Source organism: Salmo salar, chromosome 11 (genome assembly GCF_965601325.2).
Source record: "Salmo salar chromosome 11, fSalSal1, whole genome shotgun sequence".
Taxonomy (NCBI): Eukaryota; Metazoa; Chordata; class Actinopteri; order Salmoniformes; family Salmonidae; genus Salmo; species Salmo salar.
This window is the reverse complement of record NC_138301.1, coordinates 6,593,564-6,611,641: the sequence shown is the minus strand read 5'-3', so window position 1 is coordinate 6,611,641 and position 18,078 is coordinate 6,593,564. Positions and strand designations below refer to the sequence as shown.

At 40.2% G+C, this 18,078-nt stretch overlaps 1 protein-coding gene across 1 annotated transcript in view; it reads right to left on the bottom strand.

The window, feature by feature from the left end:
• LOC106561902 (protein kinase C-binding protein NELL1) overlaps nt 1–18,078 on the bottom strand; it is a 527,033-nt gene that overhangs the window by 392,600 nt on the left and 116,355 nt on the right. Inside the window, exon 3 of the mRNA XM_014126233.2 lies at nt 5,314–5,464. Coding sequence (XP_013981708.1) covers nt 5,314–5,464 — 151 coding nt within the window. The remainder of the gene's footprint in view (nt 1–5,313; nt 5,465–18,078) is intronic.

Here is an 18,078-nt window from a genome sequence, read left to right as displayed (position 1 = left end):
CAGTTATAACTTCTAGTCCTACTAAAGCACGTAGCTAGCTAAAGGCACGGCAGGCAGTAGGCTGCAGTTCTGTTTGCAAAGAAGTAATCTTATAATGAAATAGTCGTGATCATTTTAAGGAGAACAAAAACTACTTACATTTGAACACTGCAGAAGCTTCGCTATTCGCGATCTTTGAAGATGTTTTGTTGTTTACTTGACGAGATCTAGCTATCAAAATTCACAGCCCTACTCTTCCAATGCACTGTGGCTGTGCAATTCACAAAAAGTATGCAGCGAATTCTACAAGATGAAAAGTCAAAATTAATATAACATCCTGGCATGTAAAGCATAGTATATTTTCAAAAAACCACATTGTTGTATCCCGCTATTCGTTGATTTCAGTAGCACATCCCCATATCTAATTAACACTAGCATCGCAAAAATAATCATTATTGTTTTTGTGAAGGCCTGTAACGGCTGTCTTCATAAATGGACCAAGGCGCAGCAGGTATGTGAATACTCATATTTAATTACAAATAAGGAGTAAAGCATCCACTTAACAATACAATAAAGGTGACAACAGCTACAGTTCTGCAGGCTAGAAACGCAGTGCAAAAAACAACCACCCACAACCCCAAAGAAAAACACACACACCTATATAGGACTTCCAATCAAAGGCAACTATACACACCTGCCTTCAATTGGAAGTCCCAATCAACAATACAAACATTCCCCATACACAAAACTGCCACGTCCTGACCCCAAAACTAAAACAATAGCTCCATCTGCTGGTCAGGACGTGACAAGGCCTTAGGTAGAATTTATTAGAATATAATTTTTTTCAAATAACACAATAGCATTTTCATTAGTTTATGTTACTGTAAGCTATATGTAAAAACAAAAAACACGAAATTCAAGTGTTCAATAAATTTTATTCATGGAGTGTCTTTGTTGGAACACAGTAACAGCTTATTTTTATAAAGATAAATTACAATTTAAATAACGCAACCACCAAGACCCATGGTCAAGACACGTGGTCAAATCATGAAAAAATTTGTAGCCAAGTGGACTTAATAAATAGTGAACCTTAGCACAAAAGCAATAATGGCATTATTGAACATAAGTGTTGATATGACAGCAGTCAAATATAGTCAATTATTGTCAGCTCGTGCTTTTGTGCATCTTCACGCAATGGCATCAGTTGGATTTCATTTAGCTGTTATCCCTTGTCCTAACAGTTGACACAATTTTCGTAACATTCACTTGCTTGACACACTTTGACATATCTTTGTTTGGTTGTAGTGCGTAATAGTCTCCAGTTTTCTCTTTGTGTCTTGTCGTCTTGTCGTTCTTCAGCACCATTGTATTGTTGTGGAGTACAATGGCTGTGCCGGTGTCTTATTTTGCACAGATGGAGAGAGCTCCCTTCTTCCTTTGTTCATGGTGTAGGCCAGACTTGTTTTCTTTGCAAGCAAGTTCTTCGCCAATTACAGTGAAATGAAGAAATTGTCCATGGTGACAGTTCTCCCCTTGCCAACATAAGGTTCCACAAGCCTCATCACCACATTCTTCGACACTAGCTCACCTGCTGTGTTGCCTGATGTGGATATTTTCCCAGATATTGAAAGCCATTCAACATGTACAAATATGCATGCTCTCACTGTGTAGCCTACTCCAAGTAGGCCAGAGTAGACTGATAAGACACCATTTTAAGATAAAAATGTCAATGGATCAATACAATGAATGGCCCGCCCTGTTCTTCATTCACAATTGGTGATCACATAATTATGCATTATTCGCTTCCCCTATCTCAACTCGCCCATTCTCCCCCATTCTCCCCATCACACTTTACTTTATTTCTATTGTCTGTTGTTAATAAGTGTGAAATTAGTTTTGGTATAGTACAGGTTCAAGGCAATTATCGGGGTGATTATCAGCTGGGCCCTGCTCTCCAAATATTCCAAAACATGCATGTTTGCAACAAGGCACTAAAGTAATACTGCAAAGAAATGTGGCTTTTTGTCTTGAATACACATTGCTATGTTTGGGGCAAATCCAACACAACACAGTACCACTCTCCATATTTTAAAGCGTGGTGTATATTATGGGTATGCTTGTCATTGGCAAGGACTGGGAAGATTTACACCACTCTAAATAATGCTGTGTTTGGTTGACCCAACTGCTGGGTTGCAGGCATTGGGGCACTTAGTTGGGTTATTTTCTTTAAAAACTGCTGGGTTATTGATGCTGGGTTATTGGTGCTGGGTTATTAAGATATGACTAAGCGGGTCAGATCAGAGGACTGGAGGCATGGTTTACTAGGGGTGTGGCTTTCAGATATTTTCAGTTATTTTTAGCCACCCATGAGAGTAAATGTAATTTATGTGAATCTGTTCTGTTGTCGGGTTAAGGTCGAACATAAAAATGTTTGTAGCTTCAATGAGGCTTAGAGAAATGTATGAGTTCCCTAAAAGCCTATGTAGCTCCTGTACCGTTTTATCATATCTACTAAATAATCCTGATATTACTGTGTAAAATGCACCAAAAAATGTGAGGAAAATTCAAAGAATGTAAACTTAAAGGGATAGTTAAGGATTTTGGCAATGAACGCAAAGACATAAAAATGGTATCCACAATCTGTCTCTGAGGAAGTATATAAAGGCTACATTGCCCAAATCTCGTACGATCCTTTTATCATGAAGAACAGGAATGACATTTACTCTCATGGTGGCCAATAAGATCTAGTTGAAAGCCACGCCTCCTGAAAATAACCTAAGGATTACATAAAAAGACCCAGCTGCTATGTCAACCCAGCATGAGAGTAAAAAATGCCCAACTGTTTGTGTAATCCCAACTACCAAACTTATTGGGTTATTCACGTAACACAACTGGCTGGGTTAAAACAACCCACTGTGTGTTCTGTCCAGTATTTAACCAGCGCTGGGTTACTAAATAACCGAAATTGGGTTGTTTTTAACACAGCATTTTTTAGAGTGAGGATAAAACTAAATGGAATGGAGCTAAGCACAGGCAAAATCCAAGAGGAAAATCTATCCACCAGACACTGGAAGACAAATTCACCTTTCAGCAGGACAATAACCTAAAACACAAGCCCAATTGTACCCTGGAGTTGTTTACTATGACAGTGAATGTTCCTGATTGTCCGAGTTACAGTTTTGACTTAAATCTGATTGACAGTCTATGGCAACATGTCTGTATAGCAATGAACAACAATTTGGCAGAGCTTGAATAATTTTGGAAAGAATAAAGGGTACATATTGCGCAATCCAGGTGTGCAAAGCTCTTAGAGACTTACCCCCAAAAAACAGACAGCTGTTATTGCTGCCAAAAGGTGTTTCACACGTGCACACTTTCGACACTATTCTTTCTATTTTATTGTGTTATATTCCATTATATACTTCTCACAATAAAATACAGTGCGCTCCAAAAGTGTTGGGACTGTGACATTTTTTAATTGTTGTTTTGGCTCTGTACTCCAGCACTTTGTATTTTAAATGAAAAGTGCAGACTGCCAGCTTTAATTTGAAGGTATTTTCATCTACATTGGGTGAATAATTTAGAAATTACAGCAATTTTTGTACATAGTCTCACCATTTTAGGGGACCAAAAGTATTGGGACAAATTCACTTAAATGTGTATTAAAGTAGTAAAAAGTTAAATATTTGGTGCCATATTCATAGTACACAATGACTACATCAAGCGTGTGACTAATGTGTTTGTTCTGGTTGTGTTTCAGATTATTTTGTGCCCAATATAAATTTATGGTAAGTAATGTAATGTGTCATTTTGGAGTCACTTTTATTTTGGAGTCACTTTTATACACTTCTACACTAAGGTGGATTCTACCATGATAATGAATAATCATGAAATAATCATGAATAATGGTGAGTGTCACGTCCTGACCTTAGAAAGCTGTTATTTTCTATGGTAGAGTAGGTCAGGGCGTGACGGGGGTTTTCTAGTTTAGTTTTTCTATGTTGTCAGGTTCTAGTTTTGTATTTCTATGTTGGGTTTTGTTTGGGATGATCTCCAATTAGAGGCAGCTGGTCCTTGTTGTCTCTAATTGGAGATCATACTTAAGTAGGGTGTTTTTCCACCTGGGTTTGTGGGAGATTGTTTTTGAGTACGTGTATGTTAACTCTGCGTCAGTTTTTTGTTATTCAGTTTATTTATATGTATTGCATAGGTTCACAGTGTAAATAAAATGTGGAACGACACATTTTGCATTTGCATTTCTATGTTGGGTTTGTTTGGGATGATCTCCAATTAGAGGCAGCTGGTCCTCGTTGTCTCTAATTGGAGATCATACTTAAATAGGGATTTTTTCCACCTGGGTTTGTGGGAGATTGTTTTTGAGTATGTGTATATTAACTCTGCGTCATGGTTTGTTGTTGTTGTTATTCAGTTTATTTATATGTATTGCATAGTTTCACAGTGTAAATAAAATGTGGAATGACACACACGCTGCACTTTGGTCCGTTCCTCCTTTCGACAACCGTGACAGTGAGTGAGTAATTTACACACGCATAAATATCACACCCCCAAGACATGCTAACCTCTCACCATTGCAATATGAGGGGAGGTTAACATTTTTGATGGGTATGATATTTATGCTTCTGAAACTTTCTCCATCATTGTATAATTTCAAATCCACAGTTCTGGAGTACAGAATCAAAATAACACCAAATTTGTCACTGTCCCAATACTTTTGGAGCTTACTGTATATGTGTGTTGACTGTGATAAGGGCACAACTCACAGACACACACACACACACACACACACACACACACACACGCGCACAGACACACCCAAAATACAGAGGTAATGTACATTTGTGACTGAAGGTATTTGAAATGGCTGGAGGGGGAGTTAAGGTTAACAAAACATGTCAGTGTGCACTATGTGCAGATGCTGGATGATCAATGACTCTCTGTTCCTCCTTCAAGTATGATTTCCTTGTGTCATTTGCCAGTGTGAGAGATAAAAACAAATAGGGCAACATATTTTTTCTGTCCAAATCATGCAAGTACAAAACCATGCGGTCAGCAAGTTAGACATCTCCCACTCCTTTCCCTACATCATTCACATAAGCAGAATAATCTGATATTGATATTTGATATTTTCAACAGGCTGATCAAATTCGTCTTGCAAATGCTCAAGGAATGAATGCGACAAGAAGTAATCTGTGTGTTCAATTCCAACAGGGCCCATTCAGAGTCACAGCTGGGAAAGTTAGTTGACGATAGTGTTGGCAGATAGAGAAAGTAGCTGCTGAAAAGGCAGTAATAAGAGGATTAAAGATGCATTACCTGTGTTCAGATTCATGGATGGAGAAGATGACTCCTGATGTGGAGGACTTCTGCTTGATGGAGGCCAGGAAGGTAAATTCACTTTTACTCCTGAAGAGCTGCACCACCTTCTCTGTGATGTGGGCCGGCGCGTGGACTGCTCTCCCCACATCTGGGGGATGAGAGAGAAAGAACAGCAATCAGGGAACCGCATGTTTGCTGCTTTCACAGTCGACGAGTCAACATCCTGTCTGCCTGCTAAGGTTCAGGATTCACCAAGTAGGGAAAAAGAAGACAGAAAGGTGATTGCGTCCCAAATGGCAACAAGTTCGCAATGTTGTGCAATACTTTTGACCAGGGCACATAGGGCCATTTGGGACACACACAGAGAAACACAATGTCTGAGGCACGGCCTGAAACACTGCTAACTTTTTGCAAGAGATATGACTGCAGTCTCTGGTTCGAAATCCAGACTGCATCACATCCGGCTGTGATTATGAGTCCCATAGGGCGGCACACAATTGGCCCAGTGTCGTCCGGGTTTGGCTGGGGGAGCCGTCATTGTAAATAAGAATTTGTTAAATAAAACTCATGACACAGAAAAGGCATAGCATCTGTATGCATATTCAACATAAAGAATTTAACAATTAACACTAACACACACACTCAGTAATAAGCAAGAAAAAAAATGACCCATTTACCTGGATGCGGTCCCAACCCAGAAGCGCGTTAAACACAGCAAATATTTGGAACATTAGGATGAAATGTCCACTAACAAGTACAACAGCAAAACCTCCATCTAAACTCAGCAAAAAAAGAAATGTCCCTTCTTCAGGACCCTGTCTTTCAAAGACAATTCGTAAAAATCCAAATATCTTCACAGTTCTTCATTGTAAAGGGGTTAAACACCGTTTCCCATGCTTGTTCAATGAACCATAAATAATTAATGAACATGCACCTCTAGAACGGTCATTAAGACACAAACAGCTTGCAGATGGTAGGCAATTGAGGTCAGAATTATGAAAACTTAGGACCCTAAAGAGGGCTTTATACTGAAAAACACCAAAAGAAAGATGCCCAGGGTCCCTGCTCATCTGCGTGAATGTGCCTTTGGCAGGCTCCAAGGAGGCATGAGGTCTGCAGATGTGGCCAGGGCAATAAATTGCAATGTCCGTACTGTGAGACGCCTAAGACAGCTACAGGACGGACAGCTGATCGTCCTCACAGTGGCAGACCACGTGTAACAACATCTGCACAGGATCGGTACATCCGAACATCACACCTTCGGGACAGGTACAGGATGGCAACAACAAATGCCCGAGTTACACCAGGAACGCGCAATCCCTCTATCAGTGCTCAGACTGGACCAGACAGGACTGGCAAAAAGTGCTCTTCACTGACAAGTTGCGGTTTCGTCTCACCAGGGGTGATGGTCGGATTCGTGTTTATCGTTCGAAGAAATGAGCGTTACACCGAGGCCTGTACTCTGGAGCGGGATCGATTTGAAGGTGGAGGGTCTGTCATGGTCTGGGGCGGTGTGTCACAGCATCATCGGACTGAGCTTGTTGTCATTGCAAGCAATCTCAACGCTGTGCGTTACAGGGAAGACCTCCCTCATGTGGTACCCTTCCTGCAGGCTCATCCTGACATGACCCTCCAGCATGACAATCCACCACCCATACTGCTTGTTATGTGAGTGATTTCCTGCAAGACAGGAATGTCAGTGTTCTGCCATGGCCAGCGAAGAGCCTGGGACCTGGGACATGTTGGATCGGAGGATGAGGGCTAAGGCCATTCCCCCCAGAAATGTCCGGGAACTTGCATGTGCCTTGGTGGAAGAGTGGGGTAACATCTCACAGCAAGAACTGACAAATCTGGTGCAGTCCATGAAGAGGAGATGCACTGCAGCACTGTTGGCCACACCAGATACTGACTGTTACTTTTGATTTTGACTCCCCCTTTGTTCAGGGACACATTATTCAATTTCTGTTAGTCACATGTCTGTGGAACTTGTTCAGTATATTTCTGTTGTTGAATCTTGTTATGTTCATAGAAATATTTACACATGTTAAGTTTCCTGAAAATAAACGCAGTTGACAGTGAGAGGACGTTTCTTTTTTGCGTTAATGAGGCACATGAGACACACAAAACAGGTGAGGGATGTGTTCATTAGGGCACAAAACGTTTCAAAGCGTAGTGCAATGGAACACCAAATTGAGTGTTTCTACACTGAACAAAAACATAAACGCAACATGTAAAGTCCCATGTTTCATGAGCTGAAATAAAAGATCCCAGAAATGTTCCATATGTACACAAAGCTTATTTCTCTCAAATTGTTTTCACACATTTGTTTAAATCCCTGTTAGTGAGCATTTCTCCATTGCCAAGATAATCCATACACTTGACAGGTGTGGCATATGAAGAATCTGATTAAACGGCATGATCATTACACAGGTGCATCTTGTGTTGGGGACATTAAAATGCCACTGTAAAATGTTCAGGGACCAGTCAAACAATACAATGCCACAGATGTCTCAAGTTTTGAGGGAGTGTGCAAATGACATGCTGACTGCAGGAATGTCCACCAGAGCTGTTGCCAGATAATTTAATGTTAACTTCTCTACCACAACATCGCATTAGAGAATTTGGCAGTACGGCCTCACAACTGCAGAACACGTGTATGGTGTCGTGAGGGCTGGCGGTTTGCTGACTTCTACTTTGTGAACAGAGTGCCCCATGGTAGCCGTGGGATTATGGTATAGGCAGGCATAATTGCATTTTATCTATGGCAATTTGAATGCACAGAGTTACCATGACGAGATCTTGAGGCCCATTGTCTTGCGATGCATCTGTCACCTCATCTGTCACCTCAGCCATCACCTCATCTTTCAGAATCATAATGCACAGCCTAATGTTGCAAGGATCTGTACACAATTCCTGAAAGCTGAAAATGTCCCAGTTCTTCCATGGCCTGCATACTCACCACACGTCACTCATTGAGCATGTTTGGGATGACGACAGTGTGTTCCAGTTCCCGTCAATATTCGCACAGCAACTTCGCACAGCCATTGAAGATGTCACAAACTTCGTTGTCTGAAGAGGAGAAATCATTGGACCAATATGCAGCGGTTATATTGCTCGTCTTCTTTTTATTAGAAGGAAAAAAACAACTCATACAAAAACAAATTACGAAAACAGTCCTGTAAGGTGCTATGACTATACAAGGAAACAACCAACCACAAACACAAGAGAAAACTAACCCACTTAAATATGGCCTCCAATTAGAGGCAATGACAACCAGCTGCCTCTAATTGGAGGTCGTTCCAAAACCCCAACATAGAAATAGAAAAACTAGATAAACACATAGAAATAGAAGATATAGAACATAAACCAAAAACCCCGAAACACACAAAACAAACACCCCCTGCCACGCCCTGACCAAACTATAATAACAAACAACCCCTTTTACTGGTCAGGATGTGACAGAAGATGGGTACCGTGTGGCTCAGTTGGTAGAGCATGGTGTTTGCAATGCCAGGGGGGGTTCAATTCCCACGGGGGACCAGTACGGAAGAAAAACATTTATGAAACGTATGCATTCACTACTGTAAGTTGCTCTGGATAAGAGCGTCTGCTAAATGACTAAAATGTAAATGTAATGAGTAGGGCAATATTCCACAGGCAATAATCATCAGCCTGATCTACTCGATGTGAAGGAGATGTGTCGAGCTGCATGGGGTAAATATTGGTCACACCAGATACTGACTGGTTTTCTGATTCACGCCCCCTACCTTTTTTTAAGGTATCTGTGACCAACAGATGCATAACTGTATCTCCCAATCATGTGAAATCCATAGATTAGGGCCTAATGAATGTACGTCAATTGACTGATGTCCTTATATGAACTGTAACTCATGAAAATATTAGAAATTGTAGCGTTTTGCGTTTATATTTTTGTTCAGTATAAAAGTTCAGATAGTGGCTGCCCCCCATGCCAGGCTTTTAAAACTCCCCCGGGTGGTGCCAGACACCTGCCGGTGTGTTTCGCATCCGCCGTGCCCTCTCCACTCAGCCTCACTGGCACAGGACCAGGCACTGACTGACCCACATGAAAAAAATACTACAGTTACATTTACTGTAGTGTTTTTGCAGACTGTAGTATACTGCAGTATTTACTATAGCATTATACAGTATCCTACAGTTTACTACAGAATTCTATTGTAAGTACTGTAGTATTCTATAGTATATTTTTATGTGGGGACTGACTGACTGACTTCCTGGCTGTAGGGCTGGCACGGTAATCGTAATAATCATGTAAGCAGCGATTATGAATGAAGACTGTGAATAAAATAAACATCATAACAAATGTAATACATACATTTTAGAAAAGTAGGTATACTTTACCCAATAGCAGTAGTGTAAATTAATCAATATGAACAATTGTTTTTTGCTATTCAAATGATTCTTTGATGACCGTTCCCCAAAATTCCATGATAGTCACAACCCTAGCTGGCTGACACTGAATGACTGACTGACTGACTGTCTAACCGGCTAAATGGCTGACTAACTGGTTGGGGGGCACGGGGGTGGGAACCACTTCTTTGGGAAATCCTCAAAAGAAAATATTTTCCTTATTCTAAGCTATTCCTTATTCTAAGGCTTAGCAGTGAGCTTTGTTCAAATATCAAATGACATCTTATTCTCTATAGTGCACTTTTTTTAAGGCATTTTTTTAACCAATTAAGCTAAATAGCCTCCTGGTTGGTCAAAGTAGTGCACTATATATAGGGAATAGGCTCATTTGAGACAGTGGCCATGTGTGAATACTAATACTAGTGTTCTAAATAGTAGACATTTAATAATGTATTCAAAAATAGTTTTATAGTATGTGAAATTTTGAAAATTGAGTATGCTTTAAATGCCAGGATGTTATACTCATTTTGGCTTTTAATCTAGTAGAAATCGCTGCACCCTTTCGAGGAAGAGAATCGTCTTTTCAGAGTCACGTGTGTTTGAAACCAGCTTATATTCAGCTGATAATCAGATAAGGAGACTCGCTGTGCCTACATGAACAAATGGTGTGAATCAACACAATTTTGCATTAGATTATGCATTCGAATGATTGGTGAGCCTAGCTAGTATGTTGATATTTGTTGTCTACTGAATTCGTTTTGACTAATGAGTAGGCTATGTTCTAATAGTATGTAGTACAATTACAACATAGTAGGGCTACAGTGCATTCGGAAAGTATTCAGAAAGTATTCATTTAATCAATTTTAGAATAAGGCTGTAACGTAACAAAATGTGGAAAAAGTCAAGGGGTCTGAAAACTTCCGAATGCACTGTGTGTAGTTTTAGTAAGTAGTAGTTAAGATAGATTTTGGATATGGCCAGTGTGTCCCTCTACATAGTGTCTACTGCTATGGTGCCCTGATGGGAGGATGAGTCAAGGAGAAGAGAAGGAATCCTGCCAATATAGTGAAAAACTGGCTGAGACTGATGGATTCCCTCCTTTTTAGGCCACTGTCTGAGTCACCAGCGTCACACACGAATCCAGCTGGCCAGACACTAATGTATCACTAATCTGAGGTGTCGTGCTGATTTAGGATCAGTTAGCCTTGAAGATCACAATAAATAAGAATAAATGGACGATTAAATCCTACCGATTAACGATTAAATCCTACCTCACGAACTGGTCCCACTACGTCTCCCTTAACCCCTTACACTTGTGGGAATCGGCCTATATGGATAGGGCTAAATTGAAATTGTCCCGTCTGCTCCCGCTCCCCTCTCTGTCGCTTGTGGTCGCCAGACTGCTCATCATTACGCACACCTGTCACCATCATTACGCACACCAGCGCTTCATCTGGAATCCATCACATCATTGATTGCCTCCCCTATATCTGTCACTTCCTCAGTTTCATCCCCGGGTCTGCATTGATGTTATTTTGTTTCTCTTGTCCAGAAGTTGGTCTTGTTTAGTTTCATGTCTATTTGTTATTAATTCCTCACGCTGTACTTGCTTCCCACCTCCCAGCGTCTGTGGTTACGGAACCGTTGCAGAAATGTTTGTTACAGAATAAATATTGAAAGCATATGCATATCCATGATAGCAATTAAAAGGGAGCAGTTTAGAGATTTGTGTCATCTTTAATTTTCACAAAGTTCACCTGACACAAGACTGAATCCTGATTTGATGTGCATTTGTTGATAACGAAATAAAAAAATACGCTGAATACATTTAGTAACATGCAAATAATATTTTGGGAAAATGTGGGATATTTTTGTATTTGTATTTATTATGGATCCCCATTAGCCACTCTTCCTGGGGTCCAGCAAAATTAAGTCAGTTTATACAATTTTAAAACATTACAATACATTCACAGATTTCACAACACACTGTGTGCCCTCAGGCCCCTACTCCATCACTACCACATATTTACATTACTAAATCCATGTATATGTATAGTGTGTGTGTGTGTGTGTGTGTGTGTGTGTGTGTGTGTGTGTGTGTGTGTGTGTGTGTGTGTGTGTATGCACCAATGTTTGTGTCACTTCACAGTCCCCGCTTTTCCATAAGTTGTTTTTTCATCTGTTTTTTAAATCTAATTTTACTGCTTGCGTCAGTTACTTGATGTGGAATAGAGTTCCATGTAGTCATGGCTCTATGTAGTACTGTGTGCCTCCCATAGTGTGTTCTGGACTTGGGGACTGTGAAGAGACCCCTTGTGGCATGTCTTGTGGGGTATGCATGGGTGTCTGAGCTGTGTGCCAGTAGTTTAGACAGACAGCTCGTTGCATTCAACATGTCAATCCCTCTCATAAATAAATGTAGTGATGAAGTCAATCTCTCCTCCACTTTCAGCCAGGAGAGACTGACATGCATATTATTAATATTAGCTCTCTGTGTACATCCAAGGGCCAGCCGTGCTACCCTGTTCTGAGCCAATTGCAATTTTCCTAAGTCCTTTTTTGTGGCACCTGACCACACAACTGAACAGTAGTCAATGTGCAACAAAACTAGGGCCTGTAGGACCTGACTTGTTGATAGTGTTGTTAAGAAGGCAGAGCATCGCCTCTCCCCATCTTAGCTACTACTGCATCAATATGTTTTGATCATGACAGTTTACAATCTAGTGTTACTCCAAGCAGTTTAGTCATCTCAACTTGCTTAATTTACACATTATTTATTACAAGATTTAGTTGAGGTTTAGGGTTTAGTGAGTGTTTTGTCCCAAATACAATGCTTTTAGTTTTAGAAATATTTAGGGCTAACTTATTCCTTGCCACCCACTCTGAAACCAACTGCAGCTCTTTGTTGAGTGTTGCAGTCATTTCAGTCAATGTGGTAGCTGACGTGTATAGTGCTGAGTCATCCGCATGCATAGAAACTTTGGATTTACGCAAAGTCAGTGGCATTTCGTTAGTAAAAATTGAAAAAAGCAACGGGCCTAAACAGCTACCCTGGGGAATTCCTGATTCTAACTGGATTATATTTGATAGGCTTCCATTAAAGAACACCCTCTGTGTTCTGTTAGACAAGTAACTCTTTATTCACATTATAGCAGGGGGTGTAAAGCCATACATTTTTCCAGCAGCAGACTATGATCGATAATGTAAAATGCTGCACTGAAGTCTAACAAGACAGCCCCCACAATAATTTTATCATAAATTTCTCTCAGCCAATCATCAGTCATTTGTGTAAGTGCTGTGCTTGTTGAGTGTCCTTCCCTATAAGCATTCTGAAATTCTTTGGTCAATTTGTTTACTGTAAAATGGCATTGTATCTGGTCAAAACAAAACAACTATGTGCAACATAAGACAAAAAAGTGAGAGGCCTAGTTAGTGTTTCCAAGTAGCCACACACCTTCCAATGCACTTTTATGTACTCAAAGAAGAGTCTTCTTCTATAAGTTGGTTTTTTGAGCTCTTCGAGCTGTGCTGTTGAGGAACTAGAGCAAGCACACTTGTAGTTGTTTTGAACACAGCCCTGCTTCCCCGCCTTTACATAATTACTGTTGTTGTTTACACAATCCAAAAACGGTCCATTATAAATCACAATCTGGGTCAGGTGGGCATACTTTAAAAGCTTGTTCTATATCCAACATGTCTAGCTAAAATTTAAATTATGATCTAACAATGTTAGGCTTTTACAAGGCAATTCACAGAAGGAGATCATCATTTTGGTGTGCATAGAATGGAGTCATGAGTGCATTCAGATGCGTGGTCCACTGCAAATTGTATTCACAATACAACAAACATAGGCTCATTCTGTTCAGGACAACCCAGGGTATAACGTCATGTCATCTTGTAACTATACATCAAACATAGTGATCATCAACATTAACACTGTATAGTACATGAGTTTTATGATATGGAAATATGAAGTGCACATTTTAACTCAAGGGTGTTTGGCTAACTTGTATGTTATCAAAGCGATATTTATTATCATCCTCAACGTCTCATCTTTAAAAATACATTGTCCTCTTAATTTACAAGCATTTACCTCAGACAACAAAACATTTGCAAAAGTTGCCCAGTAAGCAGGAGGGACTGGGGGCAACTTCCTGTTGCGCACGGTGTTCAAGTGCATAACATCTGTCAGTCAAGAGCTTTGGACTGCAGAGCTCTGGAGCGGAGACCCTGAGCTATGACGTCAGGTATAGCATGTTACTGTATAGCCACTGCAGTCCAATTTTGGCATTTATCAGTGTCCAAATCTTTTCAACCTGTATACGGGTACGAGTGTAAAGGGCTGTACTTGGCCCCATTATCTACATCCTGCCCCAGATCCTCTGCCACTCCAATCTCCACTTCCACTGTTACGTGTTGCGCATGGAGGGGTCAGTTGGCGGGAAGAAGGCCATATAAAGGGCACATTGTTTATACCAGAACTGTGATTTGTTGCAAAATGTCATTATTCTTAATTAAATTGTTACAAAAGCCACAAAAAATCTAATTAAATCAATGTTCACAACAAAACTGTGTTAGGCCTAATAAAAAAAAAATGTCTAGGATGCAGAATGGTTTTCCAGTAGGTAGGATGCAGAATGGTTTTCTAGTTGGTAGGGCTATGTTTCTCATGTCCATAGAAATACTCAGATACAGAGCATGCTGCTAACGTCTCATGTTCACTAGCAAGCGGTAAATTGCCGCATGCCACTTAGGCCGCCAAGAGTGGCTTGCTTGTGGGCATGCTGGCAGCATATAGCAGCATGTTCGATTGTGCGTCAAGAATTCAGCATAGTATGAAGGTCTGGTTTAAATAGTTAAATAGTAATATGCTCTTAAATGCTCTGGTGACAAACTTTGCTGCCCTGTTTCCAATCGTCCGTATGGCTGGGAGAACCTATTCAAATAAGTAAATACATTTCGAAAATATCCAGAACAAACTCTGGGAAATGCACTGTACCACACAGAGCCATGACTACATGGAACTCTATTCCACATAAAGCAACTCATATAAGAAGTAAAATCAGATTACTTTTATTTTTTAACAACGCGGACTGTGAGGAAACACACACAAAGGCAAACACACACTTATATGCACACACATATACTGTATATTGTAATATTGTTGTACGGTGGTATTATACATTTTGCATTGTAGGTATGTTGTGGTGTATTTGTATTTATTCCGGATCCCCATTAGCTGCTGCCAAGGCAGCGGTTACTCTTCCTGGGGTCCAATCACAATTACATACAATACAACACTACATAACTGAACACATTATTACTGCGTGTCTGTGTGTATGTGTCTTTTCACAGTCCGTGCTGTTCCATAAGGTGTCATTTTATTGGTTTTTGAAATCAGATTTTACTGCTCGACTTAGTTACATGATGTGGAATAGAGTTACATGTAGTCATGGCTTTATGGAGTTCTGTGCGTTTCGCGTAGTCTGTTCTGGACTTGGGGACTGTGAAGAGACCTCTGGTGGCATGTCTTGTGGTGTATGTATGGGAGTCTGAGCTATGAGCTAGCCGCTTAAACAGATAGCTCTGTGATTTCAACATGTCAACACCTCTCAAAAAGACAAGCAATTGCACTCCCAGTGGTGTAATAGTCTTATATAATGGACTGTTTATTTTTTTGTGTGTGTGATGTAAGTGCCTTAAATGTGTTTGGACCCCATGAAGAGTACCTGCTGCCTTGGCAGCAGCTAATGGGGATCCTAATAAAAACAAATACAACATACCTAAAATGCAGCTCTGCTTGAAACAGGTAGTACCACAGTAACTGTTTCTGTAATTCTGGCAAATTGCACTTTATACCTGCAATACGCACATCGCTTCATAATTCTCTGAACTGGAATAAACTGTGCCTTGTCCCAAACCTCAACAGGGGGCTTGAAATATTATTGATTCAGATGTTTCAGGAACCAATTTACACGAGCCATGACATAAGAAATGTGTGTGTTTTCATGTGCTGGATCAACAAGCACATCACAGGAGAACTGTGTTACTAGGCCTGGTGTTAGCTCTACATCTGGTTGAATGCATGGTAGGCCCATCTGTCTGTCAGTGGCCAACCATTTTCTAGTACACAGGAAGAGTGAAAACTTTTACTTTGATCAGTGCTTATAACCTCTCCCTACCTTATAATGCTGTTCTGTCAGCTGTACGATGGTGAGATAATTGTTTGGATACATTAATGTGAAGAAACTACACAGATCATTTCAAACTTCACTTGCCATGAAAAACAGTTGTATGTGGGGGCAGCTAAACAATATCTGAGCTCACTGCGGATTCAACACTTGTCAGATCCTTATTCTAACTCTGATCAATGGCATGTAAGTACTTGCTACCACCAAGACCTACAGTGCCAGTCAAAAGTTTAGACACACCTACTAATTCAAGGGTTTTTCTTTTTTTTATACTATTTCCTATATTGTAGAATAATAGTGAAGACATCAAAACTATGAAATAACACATGGAATCATGTAGTAACCAAAAAAGTATTAAAAGAAATCAAAATATATTGTAGATACTTCAAGGTAGCCACCCTTTGCCTTAACCTGTTTGGGCTAGGGGGCAGTATTGAGAATTTTGGAAAAAATATGTGCCCATTTTTAACTGCCTCCTACACCAACTCAGAAGCTAGAATATGCATATTATTGTTCAGGTTTGGATAGAAAACACCCTAAAGTTTCTAAAACTGTTTGAATGGTGTCTGTGAGTATAACAGAACTCCTATGGCAGGCAAAAACCTGACAAGGTTTCATGCAGGAAGTGGCCTGTTTGACAAGGAGTCGTGCGTCTTGCATCTGTTTATTGAAGAGTAAGGATCTTAGCTGTAACGTGACAATTCCCAGGGCTCCAATAGGCTCTCAGGACCCGGGAAAATCATGAAGGTTGACGAGGCAGCCTCAGGCTGAAACAGATTATCACCTTATCCAAGTGTCCCATTAGGTGACAATGGAATGAGGCGCGTGCGCGATTAGCCCCCGTGGGGGATTTTAATTCGGCTGTTTAGTTTATTGCAGATTCCCGGTCGGAATATTATCGCTTTTCTACGAGATAAATGGCATAAAAATTGGTTTTAAACAGCGGTTGACATGCTTCGAAGTACGGTAATGGAATATTTAGACATTTTTTGTCACGCCATGCGCCATGCGCACGACCGTGGATTACCATTCGTATAGTGTCTAGAACGCACGAACAAAACGACGCTATTTGGATATAACTATGGATTATTTGGGACCAAACCTACATTTGTTATTGAAGTAGAAGTCCTGGGCGTGCATTCTGACGAAGAACAGGAAAGGTAAGAACATTTTTCTTATAGGAAATGTTATTATGGTGAAGGCTAATCTTGCCGGGTGTCTAAATAGCTAGCCGTGATGGCTGGGCTATGTACTTAGAATATTGCAAAATGTGCTTCATCCGAAAAGCTATTTTAAAATCGGACATATCGAGTGCATAGAGGAGTAATGTATCTATAATTCTTAAAATAATTGTTATGCTTTTTGTGAACGTTTATCGTGAGTAATTTAGCAAACTGTTAGTAAATTCCCCGGAAGTTTGCGGGGGGTATGCTTTTTCTGAACGTCACATGCTAATGTAAAAAGCTGTTTTTTGATATAAATATGAACTTGATTGAACAGACATGCATGTATTGTATAACATAATGTCCTAGGTGTGTCATCTGATGAACATCATAAAAGGTTAGTGCTGCATTTAGCTGTGGTTTGGGTTTTGGTGACATTATATGCTAGCTTGAAAAATGGGTGTCTGATTATTTCTGGCTGGGCACACTCCTGACATCATCTAATGTTTTGCTTTCGTTGTAAAGCCTTTTTGAAATCGGACAGTGTGGTTAGATAAACGAGAGTCTTGTCTTTAAATAGCTGTAAAATAGTCATATGTTTGAGAAATTGAAGTAATAGTATTTCAAACGATTCAAAAATCGCGCCACTGGATTAGACTGGCTGTTACGTAGGTGGGACGAATTCGTCCCGCCTAGCCCATAGAGGTTAAAGACAGCTTTGCACACTTTTTAATTCTCTCAACCAGCTTCACCTGGGATGCTTTTCCAACAGTCTGGAAGGAGTTCACAGATGTGACCCGATTCAGGAAACTAGTCGTATGTCGCAAGTCATGACTTCACAGGAGAGACGTTTGAATTAAAAAAATATATAATGTTATCAAAATGTGGTTTTTTTTTGGCAGTAATGCCTTCTCGAACATGTGAACTTTCATGTGCCTTAATATCAAAATTGTATGCCATCTGTAAATATGAATAAAATCCTTAAATTACAAGCCTAGTTGGCTTAGCCACAGAAAAAG